Genomic DNA, 15,365 nt, shown 5'->3' on the forward strand with positions numbered 1-15,365 from the left:
ATTTGCTTTACTAATTTACACAACTGCCTTTTGTGTTGCTGTGTGCATTCTTTATGTAGAGTACGTAACAGTCCCCACAACCTGTTGACATGTTTTGACCTCTGACCCTGATGAGTGCAGAGCAGTGCCCCATCCCTGGAAGTATGAAGTCTCTGAGTGGAGGTTTGGAGCTGGGGTCCAAGGCTGGGATAAGATCCAGTAGCTATCCCACTGATTTCAGGAACTGGACGGCAAACGGCAACAGCAGAAATGAGGACAACAGATAAACAGCTGGTCAGCAAATGATGATCCCTCTAAAGTGAGAGAGCCACAAATCCAAACATGTGTTTTACAAAACACTGAGAAAGGAAAATAGTCAAAATCAGAGTCCTTTCTGCTTTTTTAACATATTGACCCCACTGACAGTAAAATAATTGGCACTATAGTGGTGTTGTATTCTGTAATGTCCCTTAAAATTTCAGTGCCAAATTGTAATATGATCACAAGTTTAGTTTGTATGGGAGCTTCCTCATTTTATATAACAACTTGGAAAAATGTTTTTTTCTTAATTCAGTGGACCAGTCACTTCTGTGTTATAAGTTTAGATATATGAATTCATGACACTATCCCCGTAATGTGATACTGGGAAGCTAAACAACAAACGAGAGCAAAGAGAGAGAGAACATTGATGTGTTAATATACATCACAATTATTGGCACCTTTTTAAAAATTTAATAAAAACATACCACTCTGCATAATGGAAACCGTACTACATGTAGAGGGTTCAGCTGGTGGTGCTATCTGTGACGCAGTTGCAGGCAGTGCTGTGGGTGCAGGCAGAGTGGTGCTGTTGCTAGCTGGAGGTCTATTTGACAGAGTAGGGGCTGACTGAGTGCACTGTTGTTGCCTTATTGTGTCCAGGGAGGGAACAGTTGGATCCTCCACATCAAACTGCTCCATATGAGACTCCCCCTCTGCAACAGTGATGTCCTCTGTTTCAAGTGTTGTGAGGGCTGCCTTGTAGTCCTCCATGACAGCATTGTTTTGGCTGTACAGGTATTCAATACCTATAAGCTCTCCTGAAAAAACAAACATAAATAAGTGACAAATGTGTACCTGCCTGAAATCTGTTAATAATGTTGTACATGCATACCCGTGTACTTCCATGGTTCTGTGTATGGCACCAGTTTTTTCCCAAGCACCTCCTCTGACAACTGGTTTGCAGCATGCCTAAGAAGGCCACTGTATGAGTGTGGCCCTTCCATCCCCTCTGCTGTCATGGTCCTGTCTTCATTCCATCTGGCAAGACCATCGACTAGAATAGGCCTGGAAAAAAGTCACTTGCCAGGGTTCCTGAAAAACATTACATACTTGCATTGTGATTCCTTGCATGCAAATACATTTATACATATTTTTATGGCTTGCTTCCAGCTCCGCTCGCTTGGCTTCCCTGAGTCACTGCAGATGCACACACAAAGATGCAGCGGGTGAGTTTGGCCATGAAACTGGTGTATAGAGCATGTGAATCAGTTGTGCATCCTGTGGCAAACCTCATAAAGTGCCACACATCCAACAGGATCGCCATGCCCCAAAGATCTTGTATAAGTGAGAGTTCCCACAGCAGTCACGGTCCATATATAGGATCTCTGGGGGTGGCACCCCAGCATCACGGAAGCGCCTCACAAGACCATCTGCCATCTTCATCAGGCCCCAGCCCTCGCTAGCTGTCAGGCATAGCAGGCAAGTCCCCCAGCGAGACTGGGGAAATAAGTCCAGAGGAGACAGCCCGTGCAACTCCTCTGTAGTCTGTGAGGAACTGAATTTGTTTCTCCAGCCACCTCTCTGCATGCTGGTCCTCCAGCTGCTTCTGAACCTGGCTGCTGCTGTTCTCTAGGCCCCTCTGCCACATCTGCCGTACCACCTGCATGTCACAGCCCAGCTTGGAGGTGAGGACACAGGGAAACTGGACCTGGTGGCCAATGTCCAGCTGGCAGACAATGTTGTGGCTCCAGCTGATCACCTTCCTCTTGCAGCGCTTACAGCTGAGATACTCTGCTGCCATGAAGTAGGTGCTGCTGACACCTATCACCTGTCTGATTCTCTGATGCATTACTGCAGAGGTGAGCTCCTCTTTGGCACAGTCTGCATGTGGACAGAACATCCTCACACGCCAGAGCTTCCTTGGCATCCAGAGCATCAAGGCATGAGCGAAGTACCTCTCCATTGCTGGAATACTCTGTGGGGCAAGTGATGGCTGTGGAGGTTCCCACCACGTCTCGTCAACTCTGGCTGGCCAGCCCGTGACCACTTGAAGAGGGCATTGGAGATCCATTGCTGGTCAAGGATAGGCAAGGCAGGTATCCAGCCAGCAGGGAGACAAACTGTGCTCTCTATTAAACAGAAGATAAAGATGGTGTAAGGCTCATCTTTTAAAACATGCTACCTATTATAAAACTGCTGTTCAGCTTAAACTGTAACTATACAGTGTAGTATCACCCAGGGATCACACAAACTTATAGACAAATTAAATATCTGTACTTAACATAGGTTTGGATGATGAATCTGCTAAATAAGCAAAATTTAAAAAGATCTTACTGCTAGGGCCTCTCATTCCTCTGCTGGTGCTACAAGCTCCATGTCGTCCGTGTCGCTAAGCTCCTGTGAACCCACACCTCGAGTCACTGCTGGAACAGCTAAACAAGATATTAATGTTAGAGATAAATAATCTGTATTTGATTGATTCTTAATACTTAACAGTATCATACACCTTAAATATTGAAACATTATAAACTTACAAGGCTGAAACTTGGAAGGAGAGAAGTCTTGACAGACTTGTCAAGGGTCCTTTGAGTCAGGCTCTTCCCAATCAGGAGGGATCGCAGTGAGGAGGCTGGCACTGGAGGATGACTCCTGGGCGATGGTAGGCTGGACAAAGTCTGTACAGTGGTGGAGGGATGGGCGCTGGTGGGGGTCTGGGCGCTGGATGTTGATTGAAATGGCTTCCCGGCCCTCTGGAAACAGCTCCATATACTCCTTAAAAGCCTCCTTGTTGGCTCGATGGTTCCTGGAGTCTTTCACTTCGCCTGTCTCCCGGATCATCGAGGCAACAAGGTATCCTCCATACCCTAGACAATTCTCCATGACCCACTAGAAGGTCTGGCCCCTGAATAGGCCAAACTGTAACTGATGGAGACCCAGCACACAACTTTTGTCGGCTGGGTCATTGCCCTATAGTACAGCAGCACTACTGGCAGACTCCAGTACCTGCTCAGGAGAAAGAGGATGCGACCATGGTCTCTCCTTGTTCTCCCTTTTAATCCTGAGTGCTTCCAGTGAATCAGACAGTATGATGCTGCCATCAGTATTCTTTCTGACTTAAGGCTCCATTTCTGTCAGTGGAAAAAAGAGACAATCTTCAAGTATACAGTATTTAATCAAAATAAATTAGCCTGCTGTTACAGAATATTTATCCATTAAAAACAAACTGCAACATCAATAGGATCTATGTATTTCTTTGTGAAAGGCTTGATAGGTACTTAATGACAAAGCAGGAACCAATGTGTTAAAGTATATAGATCAAGCTAATCTTAGCACATCATGCTTTATTACAAGTAAAAGTTATGAATTCAACTTACTTAATACTAATTTTACTCATTATGCAGAATGGTCACTTTCAGAATGTACATTATATTATTGGATCATAGCTGGTAAAGGCGGAGCTAATTCTGTATACTTTAAACTGCTGGGTTGGTTAATCTAAAAATACATAAACTTATTTTTTAATTATATTTTGTATTAATAATTTATTAAAATCTGTAAATAGTAACTACAGCTGTAAAATATGTTTGACTTAAAAGTACAATATGTCCCTCTGAAATGTACCGAAGCAAAAGTATAAAGAAACATTAGCATATAATGGAAATATTCAAGTAAAGAACAATTAGTGTTACCTCTAAATTGTAAAAGTTCAGTAAAAATTATTGAGATACTTAACGACTGTATCAGTCTACTGACTTAGCTATTTATTCATTGTGTAACAGCATGACGAGTTATAGTAAAATTAAATAATAAAATAAGTTGTATCTTTTAATGTATCATCATTGTAATTTAACTTGCAGGACACCTGTTTGTAACTTAACGTTCATTTAAAGACTAAGCTCGCTAATGTCATGAACAGACAGGTTTATCACATATGTACAACTTAAACTGACGTTAATATTAGTAACGTTAAGTTTTAAAATCGCTATCAGAAAAAAACAACAACTGTATAACGTCACAGTGAAGGACAGGTAACGTTAGGGTTACTGGCTAATGTCAGTTGTTTACTTTACTGAGCCACAGGTTATTAATTTAAAACTACTATATATAACGTTATGCAGCATTATTTTGTATTGGCAAAAGCTATAAAAGACAGACTGTCTAAATGTTGAATCAGTGCCAGTAGTTTTCCATTTCCAACCGGAAACCGCGGTCTCTGGGATCTGGGAGGCTTATTTGTCTGTGATAATGTTTTCATAGATTGATTTCTTATCACTGGTTACCTTTTTAAGTACACTACTGGAAATGCATTTCATTAGTTATTTGCTAGTTTACTCATGCCACTGTTACGTTATAACATGAAACAGTCCCTATGCATAGGGGATAAATTGGCATACTCTGTCAACAACCACACAACAACAAAAAAGACATTGACTGATCCATACAGGTCTGTTTTAGCTAACTTTAGTTGGATCCAAATATAGAATTAAAACATAGATTTCCGTGGTAAACTGTGGACTAGTCAATCATGTAACGTTAACTTACCAGTGATCCCCTTCGGCAATGTCACTGTTTTAACCAAATAGCCGGCCTGTTATAAACTATACATTACACGATTTCATTTGTAAGCAAATACGCTAATATTAACACGTCTTAAAGTTATTTTTATCAGCCGCGAAGTTAGTTAACGTTATATATCAGTTAGCTGGATATGAATGGAGAATTGTTCATAGCTAGCTAGTAATTGTTAACGTTACTGACATTCCTCGAAACATACATTATGTCAGTTAAGTGCCAATGTAACAGTTACATAATTAGCCCAATGGGTAAACTGATATTACAAATAAAAGTTCAAGACAATAGAATGGCAATGGACTTACCAAAAATACAGCAATAGATGTCAGTCCAAACTACGTACTGGCGCTACGTTCATATCTCCGGGGGAGGCAAGCTTGGTAGTGCTGCCGATTATGATTGGTCGAACCGTGGAAGGCGCAACGCAAGGTGATTGGATTTCATAATTCTTGGTAGTGGGGCGACATGTGACGGGTTAATTCTTGGTAGCGATAGGCAATGCGATTGCCTCTCACATGATGGATTAGCTCTACTGACAGGTGACAGGGAGGCTCGACTCGCCTTTATTTGGTTTTCCATTGTAGAAATGTTGCACCTGTACCTGCTTCCAGGTAATTTTTTTTCGTATCACCTCACCTCCATGAGGTTCCAAGCGAGCTGAGGGAAACTAAAATGTAACATGAAAACACGACAGACTGCTGATTGGTCAGACAGAATATTCACTATTTACTGCATCATCATTGCTGCACCAGACAGGCCAGCAACAGAAAGTTTTATATTTTACAGTTTTCGTATGGAATTTCATCACTGAATCCACTTCTGAGAAGTTGAGGTGAGAAATCAGCTGTGTAGATTATTGACAGTTTTACGAAAAGTGATGGCGGAACGAAAATGTGCTTGAATATTTTCGGAGTTGAGGAGCTCCGCAAGTTGCTGCGGGGGAAGTCTGCGCCAACCCGCCGTCACACAGACCGCTGCAGCAACAACTACAGAGGAAAACACAGCTGGAAGGTTTTCATACCATACCTGGATCGCTGGTGTGTGTGTCGCATTGAACATTACGTCGCGGCAGTTGTGTGTGGCGTCGCTATGAAGACAAGCTACGTACCATCTCTGGGTACTGTCTGCAATGGAAAACGGAGCAGGGCCGAGTAGAGTCGAGTCATTTTTCGGCAAGGCAGCATAGATCGTCAAAACACCGGCAACAGTTCAACGTTTAGTCAACAAAGACGATGCAACTCCGACTCTGTTTGGGCCTGAAATCAATCACAATCACAACCTGTAAATATGCTTTATTGGTTGTGAATTATATTGTAACACTAACAATGTAACAGACTGTTCAAGTGCGGAGTTGTAAATGTTGGCTAACACAGCTAAAGTTATAACTATAATGCTAATGTTACACCTGATGTGAAAGCTACTAAGCAAAAGTTCAAATTGTTTGGCCAATTTTTATGTAAAATTGAGTTGAAATATGGTGATATTTGTAGTGGTTTATGGTAAGATGTGGAACAATGATATGTGGTTGAGAGTAACTTATACCATCTGCGAGGTCACGGTCGCAGTCTGAAGCGGTTTTGATTTGGATCACAGTACCTTGTTTCTTACGACCCGCCCTTCTCTGCTTCTGGTCGGGAACTGCGCATGTGCAACTCCCAACAAAGATTTTGTACAAGTAAGATGCATCACACTGTAGCTCAATAGCGGGAGCGTACAACACATAGGGTGAAAAGAGGAGCTGCAGCAATGTGCAGTATGAGAAAAATATGGTGTTTTTTGAAAATTAAACCATGTAAGCCTGTTCTGGTACAACCCCTAATTAAGATTTTGAACCTGAAAATTAAAAGCAAACGCACATTAATTCACGAGAAAATCAAATGTATATTAAAATCTTTACAATGTTGTAAGAACCAAAATAAATCAGTTCTTTGTTGTTTGAATGAATCATTAGGCTACACTGCTTACAATTTAATAGTTGTTTTAATTTGCAACAGTCTTAAAAACCAACATGAAAATGAATCATAAGATTGTGAATTGTGATCCTGCCTGAAATAAATATATAAATATATTTTTTGCCATATTGCTCACCCCTAAGTTACAGTGACTAATGAATAGAGACTGCACCTCAACAGCTTTTTCATACCGTTTCACCTCTACTTCTATGCTCAACTGCCCAAGTGTACTACTGTACCTGCTTTAAATAACAGATTAGGCAGGAAAAGGAACGATCTGTGTAAACATGCTTAAAAATAGACCCCCCCCCCCCGCCCCCTTTGACATTTCGCTTGTTCTTTCGTGTTTTTTGTTTTTCATTTGAGAGAATGACTTGCATAATTCTTAAATCAGTTTTACTGTTCCTTTTTGATTCCTCAATTAGCTCATCATGAAAGGGAAGCTTAAATAGTCCCACCATAGTTGTGTCCTTCTGGCTCCTACAAAATGTACATAGGTGATTGAATGGTCAACATCTCTTCCTTAAGAAAAAAGAATTGTGCCAGCCTGGAGGGGAACCTAGAATTTTCAGATCTGTGTTCAGATGCATTATCTATTGTGCCAAGGGAGATGCCTGCAGGTCGAATGTTGATATAAATAGTAACGGGTACCAAAATATGTCTTGGCAGTCATGGGTTTGAATCTTGTCACCCAAACCTTGTTCAATTAAAATTTTGCAAATTCATATAAATAGATGGTTCTAATCTACAATAGTATAGTTTGCAAAGGACAAAGTATTGTATTTCAGATAAGAAATTAAAATTGTCTCACGCAATCTGTTATAGTCAAATGCTGTTATTGTTCCCTGTTGTGCTTAAGCAATGGAAGTAATTAAGCGCTGTGCAGTTTGTAAACATTACATTATTTTGTTTATTACAAGCATTGACTATTACAAGTAATATAGAAGGTATAATCTTGCGAGTGTGGTTAAGCAGTAGCTTATCGTTTAACAGCTAAATGATATATTTTACGTAACGTGATGGCGAAGTGTAAAGCAATGACAACTGCCGCCCCCCCCTGTTTGCTTACTTCTTTAGGTGATAGCCTATTATTGGTGTTTGACATAATTTATTAACAAAGACGTATCAAAAAGTCTGTCCTAATGCATTTAAGTTTGACTCTGGGGAAAAAAAATTAAAATTCTTCAAAACTAGCTTATTGTATCTCTGAACTATCTTATAAACTAAACTGCATACATTTTGATAATTATAATACTTTTGAAATGTAATATTTTCACTACCACTCATTGAACCTTCCCTGAAGCTGTTTAGAGCCTCCCTGGGGAGGCCTAACCCTTTGAAAACCTGTGCTGTATTGTATTTGAAAAAGACTTTGTATTGAGTCATCTTCATAAATATGTATTATAAACAAAACAGTGCAGTAATACAATCAGTGGGTGCTCATTGTAATCTAGTAAATATACAAATTTTCAACAACACCACAACTGCAATATAATGTGATGGAACAGAAAACTCAACACCTTTATATCTAAAAGAATAATTAAAAAATAATGTATGAGAATATGATGTGCACATAGTTGTCAGAGGGGAGCATCTTTTTGCCATACCTCTGGGCTTCAACCTTTTTATATACAGTCTATGGCTTACACTCAGCCAGAGTCATGGAGCCTATGGCCTTGCAGTACCAATTGCCAAAGTAATTCTGGTGCATGGCAGGGTCTGCTCCCTGCTATTAGAGACAAGTTTTAGCTTTGAAGGTGGGAAACCAGCCTTTATACAGTCTTGGTCAGGCTTTTCTGGTTAGGCAACCAGCGGAGAGAGGCAGTGTGCTGGGTGGGGGTGGGAGTGAACTGGGTGGTGGCAGCGGCTGTGTTTGGTGGTTACAGCATGCTGTGGAGTTTTCCCAGAACATTGCTGCTCTTTAATAGCAATGGTAATTCTGCCAGAAGTAAAGAGCTCAATATACTCCAGAAACTCCATCCAACTCCCGCACAGTGCTATGTCCCTCAATATTGTCAGGTCCAACAGAATCCTAAAAAGATAGATAATTTAGAACTTTTGATAGCAATGAATACATTTAGTCACATGATAACACAGCCAACGTAACCCAGATTTTGTTTACAAAAATGTAAGTGTATATTTACCCTTCCATCATGATGTTGTCAGATGTTGGAAGATCAGTTTCTGCTGATAATTGGTCTACTGGGGCTACATGAAAAGGGTAAATATTTAGTTTAAATTTGTTATGTCTGTAATTATGACGCATGTACATTTAGAGTTAGTGTGACAACATATACTGATACTAAAAAAAAAAAAAAACACACAAAAAAACTTTAGTATACTCCTGGTGAGTTTTACTAAAGGGAAATTGTCACTGTTACAACCCGGCTATCAAGCTGCAACAAAAAAGGAAGATGCAACTGAGCTTAACAATAATAAAGTGAAGTTTATTAATATAAGCCACAACGATTAATCAATTAGCTGTGGACATCAGAATCAGTAGTTTGAGAGGATACGTGTGCCAATGTAAAAACGGAACAGAACTAAAGGTAGCGTGGCAGAGCGGTGTGGAAGGCGCAGGAACCAACAACTAGTGTCTATCTGGGCAGGCTTAAGGTGCTCCTAGCTCCCATCTGATTGCCTGCAGAAGACACAAACACCACAAAGTAAACCGGTCCAATGCAGAGAGCCCTTGGGCCGGTCACAGTCACCAAAAAACAACAAATGTAATAGTTCTCTACCTGTGTATTTTCTTTGGCCATAAGGGATGATTTTCTTGCCCATAACCTCTGCTAAAGTATTGACAGCATGACGGAGAAGATGATTGTAAGATGATTGTGGCTGCTGCAGCCCTGTCCTCATTGCACCTGGTCCATCCCAAAGATACACCTGGAAGGTTACTTGCCAGTGTATATTAATACACAAATAGCTGTTCTTACAATTTATTCCATCTCTTAATTAATAATGAATTAATTTTAATATTTCAACTAAGTCACTTATTTACCTTGGATAAGTCTGTGCAGGTGAAATGGCTCAAGCAAAGTGGAACCTCTGACACAGCAGTAGGTTGGCAGACTGTGCCCATCTTTCACTACAGTTGCCCTTTGCATGGAGAGCTGCACACCTGGAGGATGCTGGACGCAGGCTACATGCTTTCGCTGGGACTTCTAGAGCTCACTCATTCGGGCTGAGTTTATTAGTGGGTGTCACGACCAGCAACCCCATCAAATGCCTGGATATGGCGCTCAGTTAGAGCCTGAGTCTCCTTGGTCCCACTAGTGGTTCCCCTGCAATGTAGGGATAGCTCGCTACGGTTTATACAACCTTCACTTCACGGACATGATCACTTGTCCATGCTCGTTACCAACGTTGGTTGCCCAGGTAGCAGTGACATGGCTGCAAACTGCTAGTTTTCTGGCCATTTACTTTGAGGAATCCATTTTTAAGATCTGAACATATAGTAAAGTGATGATGGCCTTAATCTCAGCCAGCCTTTGCAGGACACCCTGGGTGCTTAGGAACAGGAGGCATTGAAGGTGCAGATTCTAAGTTCACAGGCAGGATCAGGCCCGATGTGACAGCACTGGCAATCCCCTTGCAATCTGTCAGATACTGGACTTAAACAACCAGAGCTCATCCCGCAGCTTCCGCTGGATCTGGCTGCTGCGGTTTACCAGCCCTCACTGACGCATGGCTCAATATACTCCCCTTGTTGTGGGCATGATCTTGGGAAACTTGGCTGCCTCCTGTTGTGTCCCTCTTAATAGCTGCTACAAGGTAAGCAGCATAACCCAGGGTATTTTCAGCTACCCACCTTAATGTTTGCCCAATGTTTGAAACTCACCAAACTGGATTTCAGAGAAACCGTTGCTTTCCGTTAGGTGGATCTTCTTGGGGCTGAATTAAACTTTTCTTGGTCTTGTCCAGCACACCCTCCAGGAACAGGGGTATAGGGCTGTCCCCGACAAAGGATTTACATAGTCGAATCAGAATTGTCAAGTCTTGCCTATAGTCGAATCATATAGGCCTAACTTCTTTGTGTGCGGCGATTGCAAGCTTTAATCTTGAGAAGCTGCAGTCTCTGTTCATTAATCAGTGTAACTTAGACTGTACATTTTACAGCTGAACTGAGGCTTATTGCTATTTTTTCTCTCTGCTCGCCTGCCATTCAGTCTTGCCAGTCTTGTGTTGAGTTTTGCATGCGGTGCAGCCGACAACTGCATGCACGTTGCGGTTCCTCGTGGGTCTATTTCAAGAACTGTTTAAAAACGATAATAATCTTTGAGTGGTACATCAGAGATTGACAGTCGTATCAAGCTCCACCCATCAAAGCAACAAATCTTCAACTATTAAGGGTCAGCTCTACAGGGGTCTTATTCACAGCTTTGATTTTTTGGCCTCCTTCACCGTTGTTACTTCCACTGTATCAGATTCAGGCTGCCATCAGCACGTCTCCTGAAGCGAGGTTCCATATAGATTAAAAAAGGAAAGAGAGAAAGAAAATACAGAGAGTCACATTTTGGTAAAACATTAGTTAATGCAGCTTTGTATTGTACCCAGAAGCGACTGGAGCTGAAACGAAAGCACAACAAATATGTATCATACCAACCACAAAAAAGGCTGAGTGTGTGGCTGGGGAATGAAGCAGGGGTTTTGGCAGTCCAGAGCATTCACAGGAAGGGAAACCTGAACAGGGAAATTTGGTGAATGTTCAGGCAGACAGTAATCTGGGGAATCTGTGGAGCAGAGCGAGGGGTTTCCTTGAATACAGAAAATCCAACTTAGATAGGCTGGCAGGCAAACAGATACTAGGACTAGCATGTTTAACAAGGTGTGTCAAAATGACTGGATGGCTGATCAGGTCTTGTTTAGTGGTGATTGGCAGTGATGCAGGGCACAATGGTGCTGGAATGAAGATTAGCCTCAGGTGTGGGAGTGCCAGCATGGGAAGCCAGAGACCACGCCCACCAGCTACAGAACACACATGCAGAAAAACAAAACACAGGAAGACCAGCTAAACCAAAATACTCCAGGCACACAACAATCATCCAAAAAGGCATGTTAATAAGCAAACAACTGGGGGTTTGTGAAAATTATATTGCCATCAGTTATATTTAGTCATGATCACCTTGTAATGTTTGAATGATTTTGCAATGTTTGTCAGTACATCCCGCTATACTTAATCTAAAATTCATCTACATAAGATGATGGTAAGTTTTGGCACCTACCAGGGCCCCATTTCAGATAGCCGGATTAGTGAAAACTGAGTAAATTAAGCCTGAGATGAGAGAAACTCTGGGTTTTCTGTTTCAGTGACCTAGATCAAACAAACCCTAGATCAGTAATGTGTTGTACCTCCGGCAACTGATGCTGTGACTTTAACAACCTTTGAAAGGATTACAACTTAACGTTACAAACATGTGAACAGTAAAAGTTTGAATACATTCTATTTGAATACATACATTTTATTTGTTGTAGAGCATGACGTGCAAATCAAATAATATTTCAGTCAGTTTTCACATCAAACTGGAGGGATAATAAATAATAACTATTCAAATAATAAATTCTAAATTTAAGTAAACTAAAGTGCCTAATTTTTAGAAAAAATTTAATAAAAAGTGTAGCTTGAAGTGATGAAGTGTAGTCTTAACCAATTTTATAATAAACACTCAACACATCATAACAAATGAACAGCTGTAATGCCTCCTTCTCTTTCATTTCCTCTTACAGAGCTACCACTTTCCTACTTTCTGTTGTTCAGTGAGAAACGTGAGCTCCAGCTAGCATATTGGAGATCTATGAGATATTCTGGTTTTGAACTGCCCGTGGAAGGAATGTACATGTAAAAATCTGTACATTCTTGATTAAAAGTCATGTGAAATCTCTTTTATCTTTCGTCTCCTCAATTCGGGTGTGTTTCCAAAACGTCTCTGGTGAATCTCGCGGACTCGACTCGCAAGCCTCGGTATGCACAGATTTGATTGGCTGAGCAGCGTCACATGAGACGATTGGAGCACATGCGATTGGTCTTTGAGTTTCCTGGTCCTCTAAACCTGCACAGAAAAGCTGCGCGGGTTAAAATAGAAACGCTCCGTCACGAGGTAGTAAGTCTCAATAATAAATGGGCTGTAGGTCGGCGGTCCGGAGAGGACGGCAGCTGGGTCCGGATCCGGACCGTGGTCCGCCTATTAGTGACATCTGCTCTACACGGTTACTGTAGACATAACGTTTAACATTAGGTTAACAATTACATCCATATGGTGTTAGCAAGCAAAGTGAGCCACAACTTAAGATCGTGCGCGAATAATTTCAATGAAAACTTCCCAAGTTCAATACACGAAGACACCGGCTCTAAATTAGCATATACAATTACTATGCAACAGTATATAAAAGCTAGCTACGGACAGCCTTGCTGTGTTAATGTTACCGTTACTGTAGCATAGGCCCTAAACATATTTTTTTCATTAAGTTAATGTTACACCCTTATGATCTTTGCTAGCAGTTAGTGAACCGCAAATAATTTTAATGAAAATTTTTTTAACGTTAATACAGGAGATTCGTAGGTAATAAAATACCTATCATCAAAAATACCGAGATGACCGCTTGTCTTCTCTCGCCAGCTCTGAGGTAAGTTAGCTATTGAAATGTGATCGGTCGATTTCGGGGGCTTGGATCGTCTGTTCAATCTTCATTGTCATCATACCAACATTGGTGTTCTGACCAATGTGACACTGAATGTTGGCCAATCACGCCGTGGGATCATCGTTAATAACGAATTTCTGTCAAATCACTCTGTTTCTCAACAGTGATATGCGTTGGACCATAGTAGGGCAAAAAGTAACGAGCCAGCCAGGAGTCGAACCTAGAATCTTCTGATCCGTAGTCAGACGCGTTATCCATTGCGCCACTGGCCCGCTTCTAAAGTACTAATGTTTCGAACATATTTAATCTATTAAATCCATCTTCCCCCCACTTTTCCCCCCTTATTTTCTTCCCCGCCCGTCTTCCTCCCCTCTTCCTTTCTCTAGCTTATGTATGCCAACCTGTGCTTAACACGGCATTAATATCACAGGGCACTAAATGTCGAACACTGTTTAGCGTGAAACTTAAAACCATTATTAAATTAGATTACTGATTAACCGTTAGGGCATAAAGCACTAAGTGCTTATATGATACCAGCCCGTTAAGCAGTCAAACACAGTTAAGCCCAAAATCAAACTAGGGTATAAGTCTGAATAAATGGCAACCCATCAAAGAACGGACGTTATTACCGGTAGGAAATCCAAAACGTCCCTCCTAAATGTTATCTTTACATGGCAATCATAAGGCCGTAGGGTTATGTATCTAAGGTATTTGACGTTATACTAAAGATATATTTATAATAAATTAAATATATGTTGTTACACATCTTTTCCTTACGAGGGAATGTTTACAGGAATAACAAATCCTATAATTGGGGGATACTATGAGTCGAACGTGGCAACCACGAAGCAAAACAGGAAGTGTGCGCTGGCGGGAAATTCGTAACATATTATGAAAGCGTTACCAAAGATACTGAAGGCTTTGCTTTGCTTTTTCACGGACAACTTCAGTCAGTTTAATTGTACCGTTAATAGCTAAACGGTCGGCAAACAAGGGTAAACGTTTCATTTGTGCACTTCGTTTATCAACTTTACTAACTTACAGTAACAACAAGCCTGATGAGGTTGACAACCAGCCACCTGTGTCTGCTTGCAGGTTGATCATGAGGACTGAAATGGATAAAATCGTCACACTGTCAGATGAAGACAGTCCCGCCGAACTTCAGAAGTATCTGTCATCTCTTACAAATGACCAGGTAACGCTAAATTATTTTGTCAACTTCACTTAGCGTTGGCCCACCACATTTCTAAATCTCACAGCTTATAAAAACGTTCTATCAGATGACGTATGAAATACCTCCTTTCGATTTCCACTTTCTAGCTAATCACTGTAATTACCAATGGCGCACTAAAGGGTAAGAAGGTCGGTGCCATGATCAAAGGCATATTTAAAGGTAAGTGCACGGTGCCAACCACTGTTAGTAGTGGTGTTACAAATCAACATTATAACAAAGATGTCAGACTTACACTGTAATATCTTCAATCAGAATCATTAATACTAGTTTAAAGGACCTGAATTGGTATTAATGGCACACATGTAAAAGTGAAATGTGTGCTTTTTTGTTTAGGATCTCCACCCAATTCCACTGAAGGGTCAAACCGCAGACTTGTTGTTTATCAACACTGCGTCCCCCTGTGTGAGTCCGGGGATCTTCAAGCTGAGGTGGCAGCTGATATCATTGGACTGCTGATGCTTGAGGTTAGAAAAAAAGCCTGATTGTGATGGTTTTACAAGACACCACTCCAAGTGGCATTTATTAACGATAACTGCAGCAACAAGTAAGGACAGGTGTATAAAGTCAAGTAATGTAACTGTCAGGATTGTGGTTGTACAGGGCCTCAAATGTAGTGTTAAGTAACAACCAGTCAATGCTGTTTGGAGCTCTCTGCCCTGCCTAATACTATCAGGTTATGAGGATGGGAGACAATACATAATCAACATAATGCTAAAATATCTTAA

General features: G+C 41.0%; 1 protein-coding gene and 1 non-coding gene across 5 annotated transcripts in view; one reads left to right on the forward strand and one right to left on the reverse strand.

Moving 5' to 3' along the window:
• fanci (FA complementation group I) overlaps positions 1 to 15,365 on the forward strand; it is a 32,693-nt gene that overhangs the window by 7,177 nt on the left and 10,151 nt on the right. Inside the window, exons 3-7 of one of the 4 annotated variants that reach the window (XM_038706614.1) lie at positions 121 to 298; positions 1,411 to 1,466; positions 14,502 to 14,601; positions 14,727 to 14,799; positions 14,974 to 15,104. In XM_038706614.1, coding sequence (XP_038562542.1) covers positions 1,444 to 1,466; positions 14,502 to 14,601; positions 14,727 to 14,799; positions 14,974 to 15,104 — 327 coding nt within the window. In that variant the 5' untranslated portion in view covers positions 121 to 298; positions 1,411 to 1,443. Of the gene's footprint in view, positions 1 to 120; positions 299 to 1,410; positions 1,467 to 14,246; positions 14,402 to 14,501; positions 14,602 to 14,726; positions 14,800 to 14,973; positions 15,105 to 15,365 lie in introns of those variants that run through there. The other 3 variants (XM_038706615.1, XM_038706616.1, XM_038706617.1) reach the window with 3 other exon arrangements.
• trnar-acg lies at positions 13,606 to 13,678 on the reverse strand. The gene has a single exon. It is a non-coding gene; the product is annotated as a tRNA-Arg (tRNA).

Source organism: Micropterus salmoides, unplaced genomic scaffold (genome assembly GCF_014851395.1).
Source record: "Micropterus salmoides isolate LMB-PRFRI ecotype aquatic unplaced genomic scaffold, ASM1485139v1 Ms_hic_scaffold_8, whole genome shotgun sequence".
NCBI classification, from domain to species: domain Eukaryota; kingdom Metazoa; phylum Chordata; class Actinopteri; order Centrarchiformes; family Centrarchidae; genus Micropterus; species Micropterus salmoides.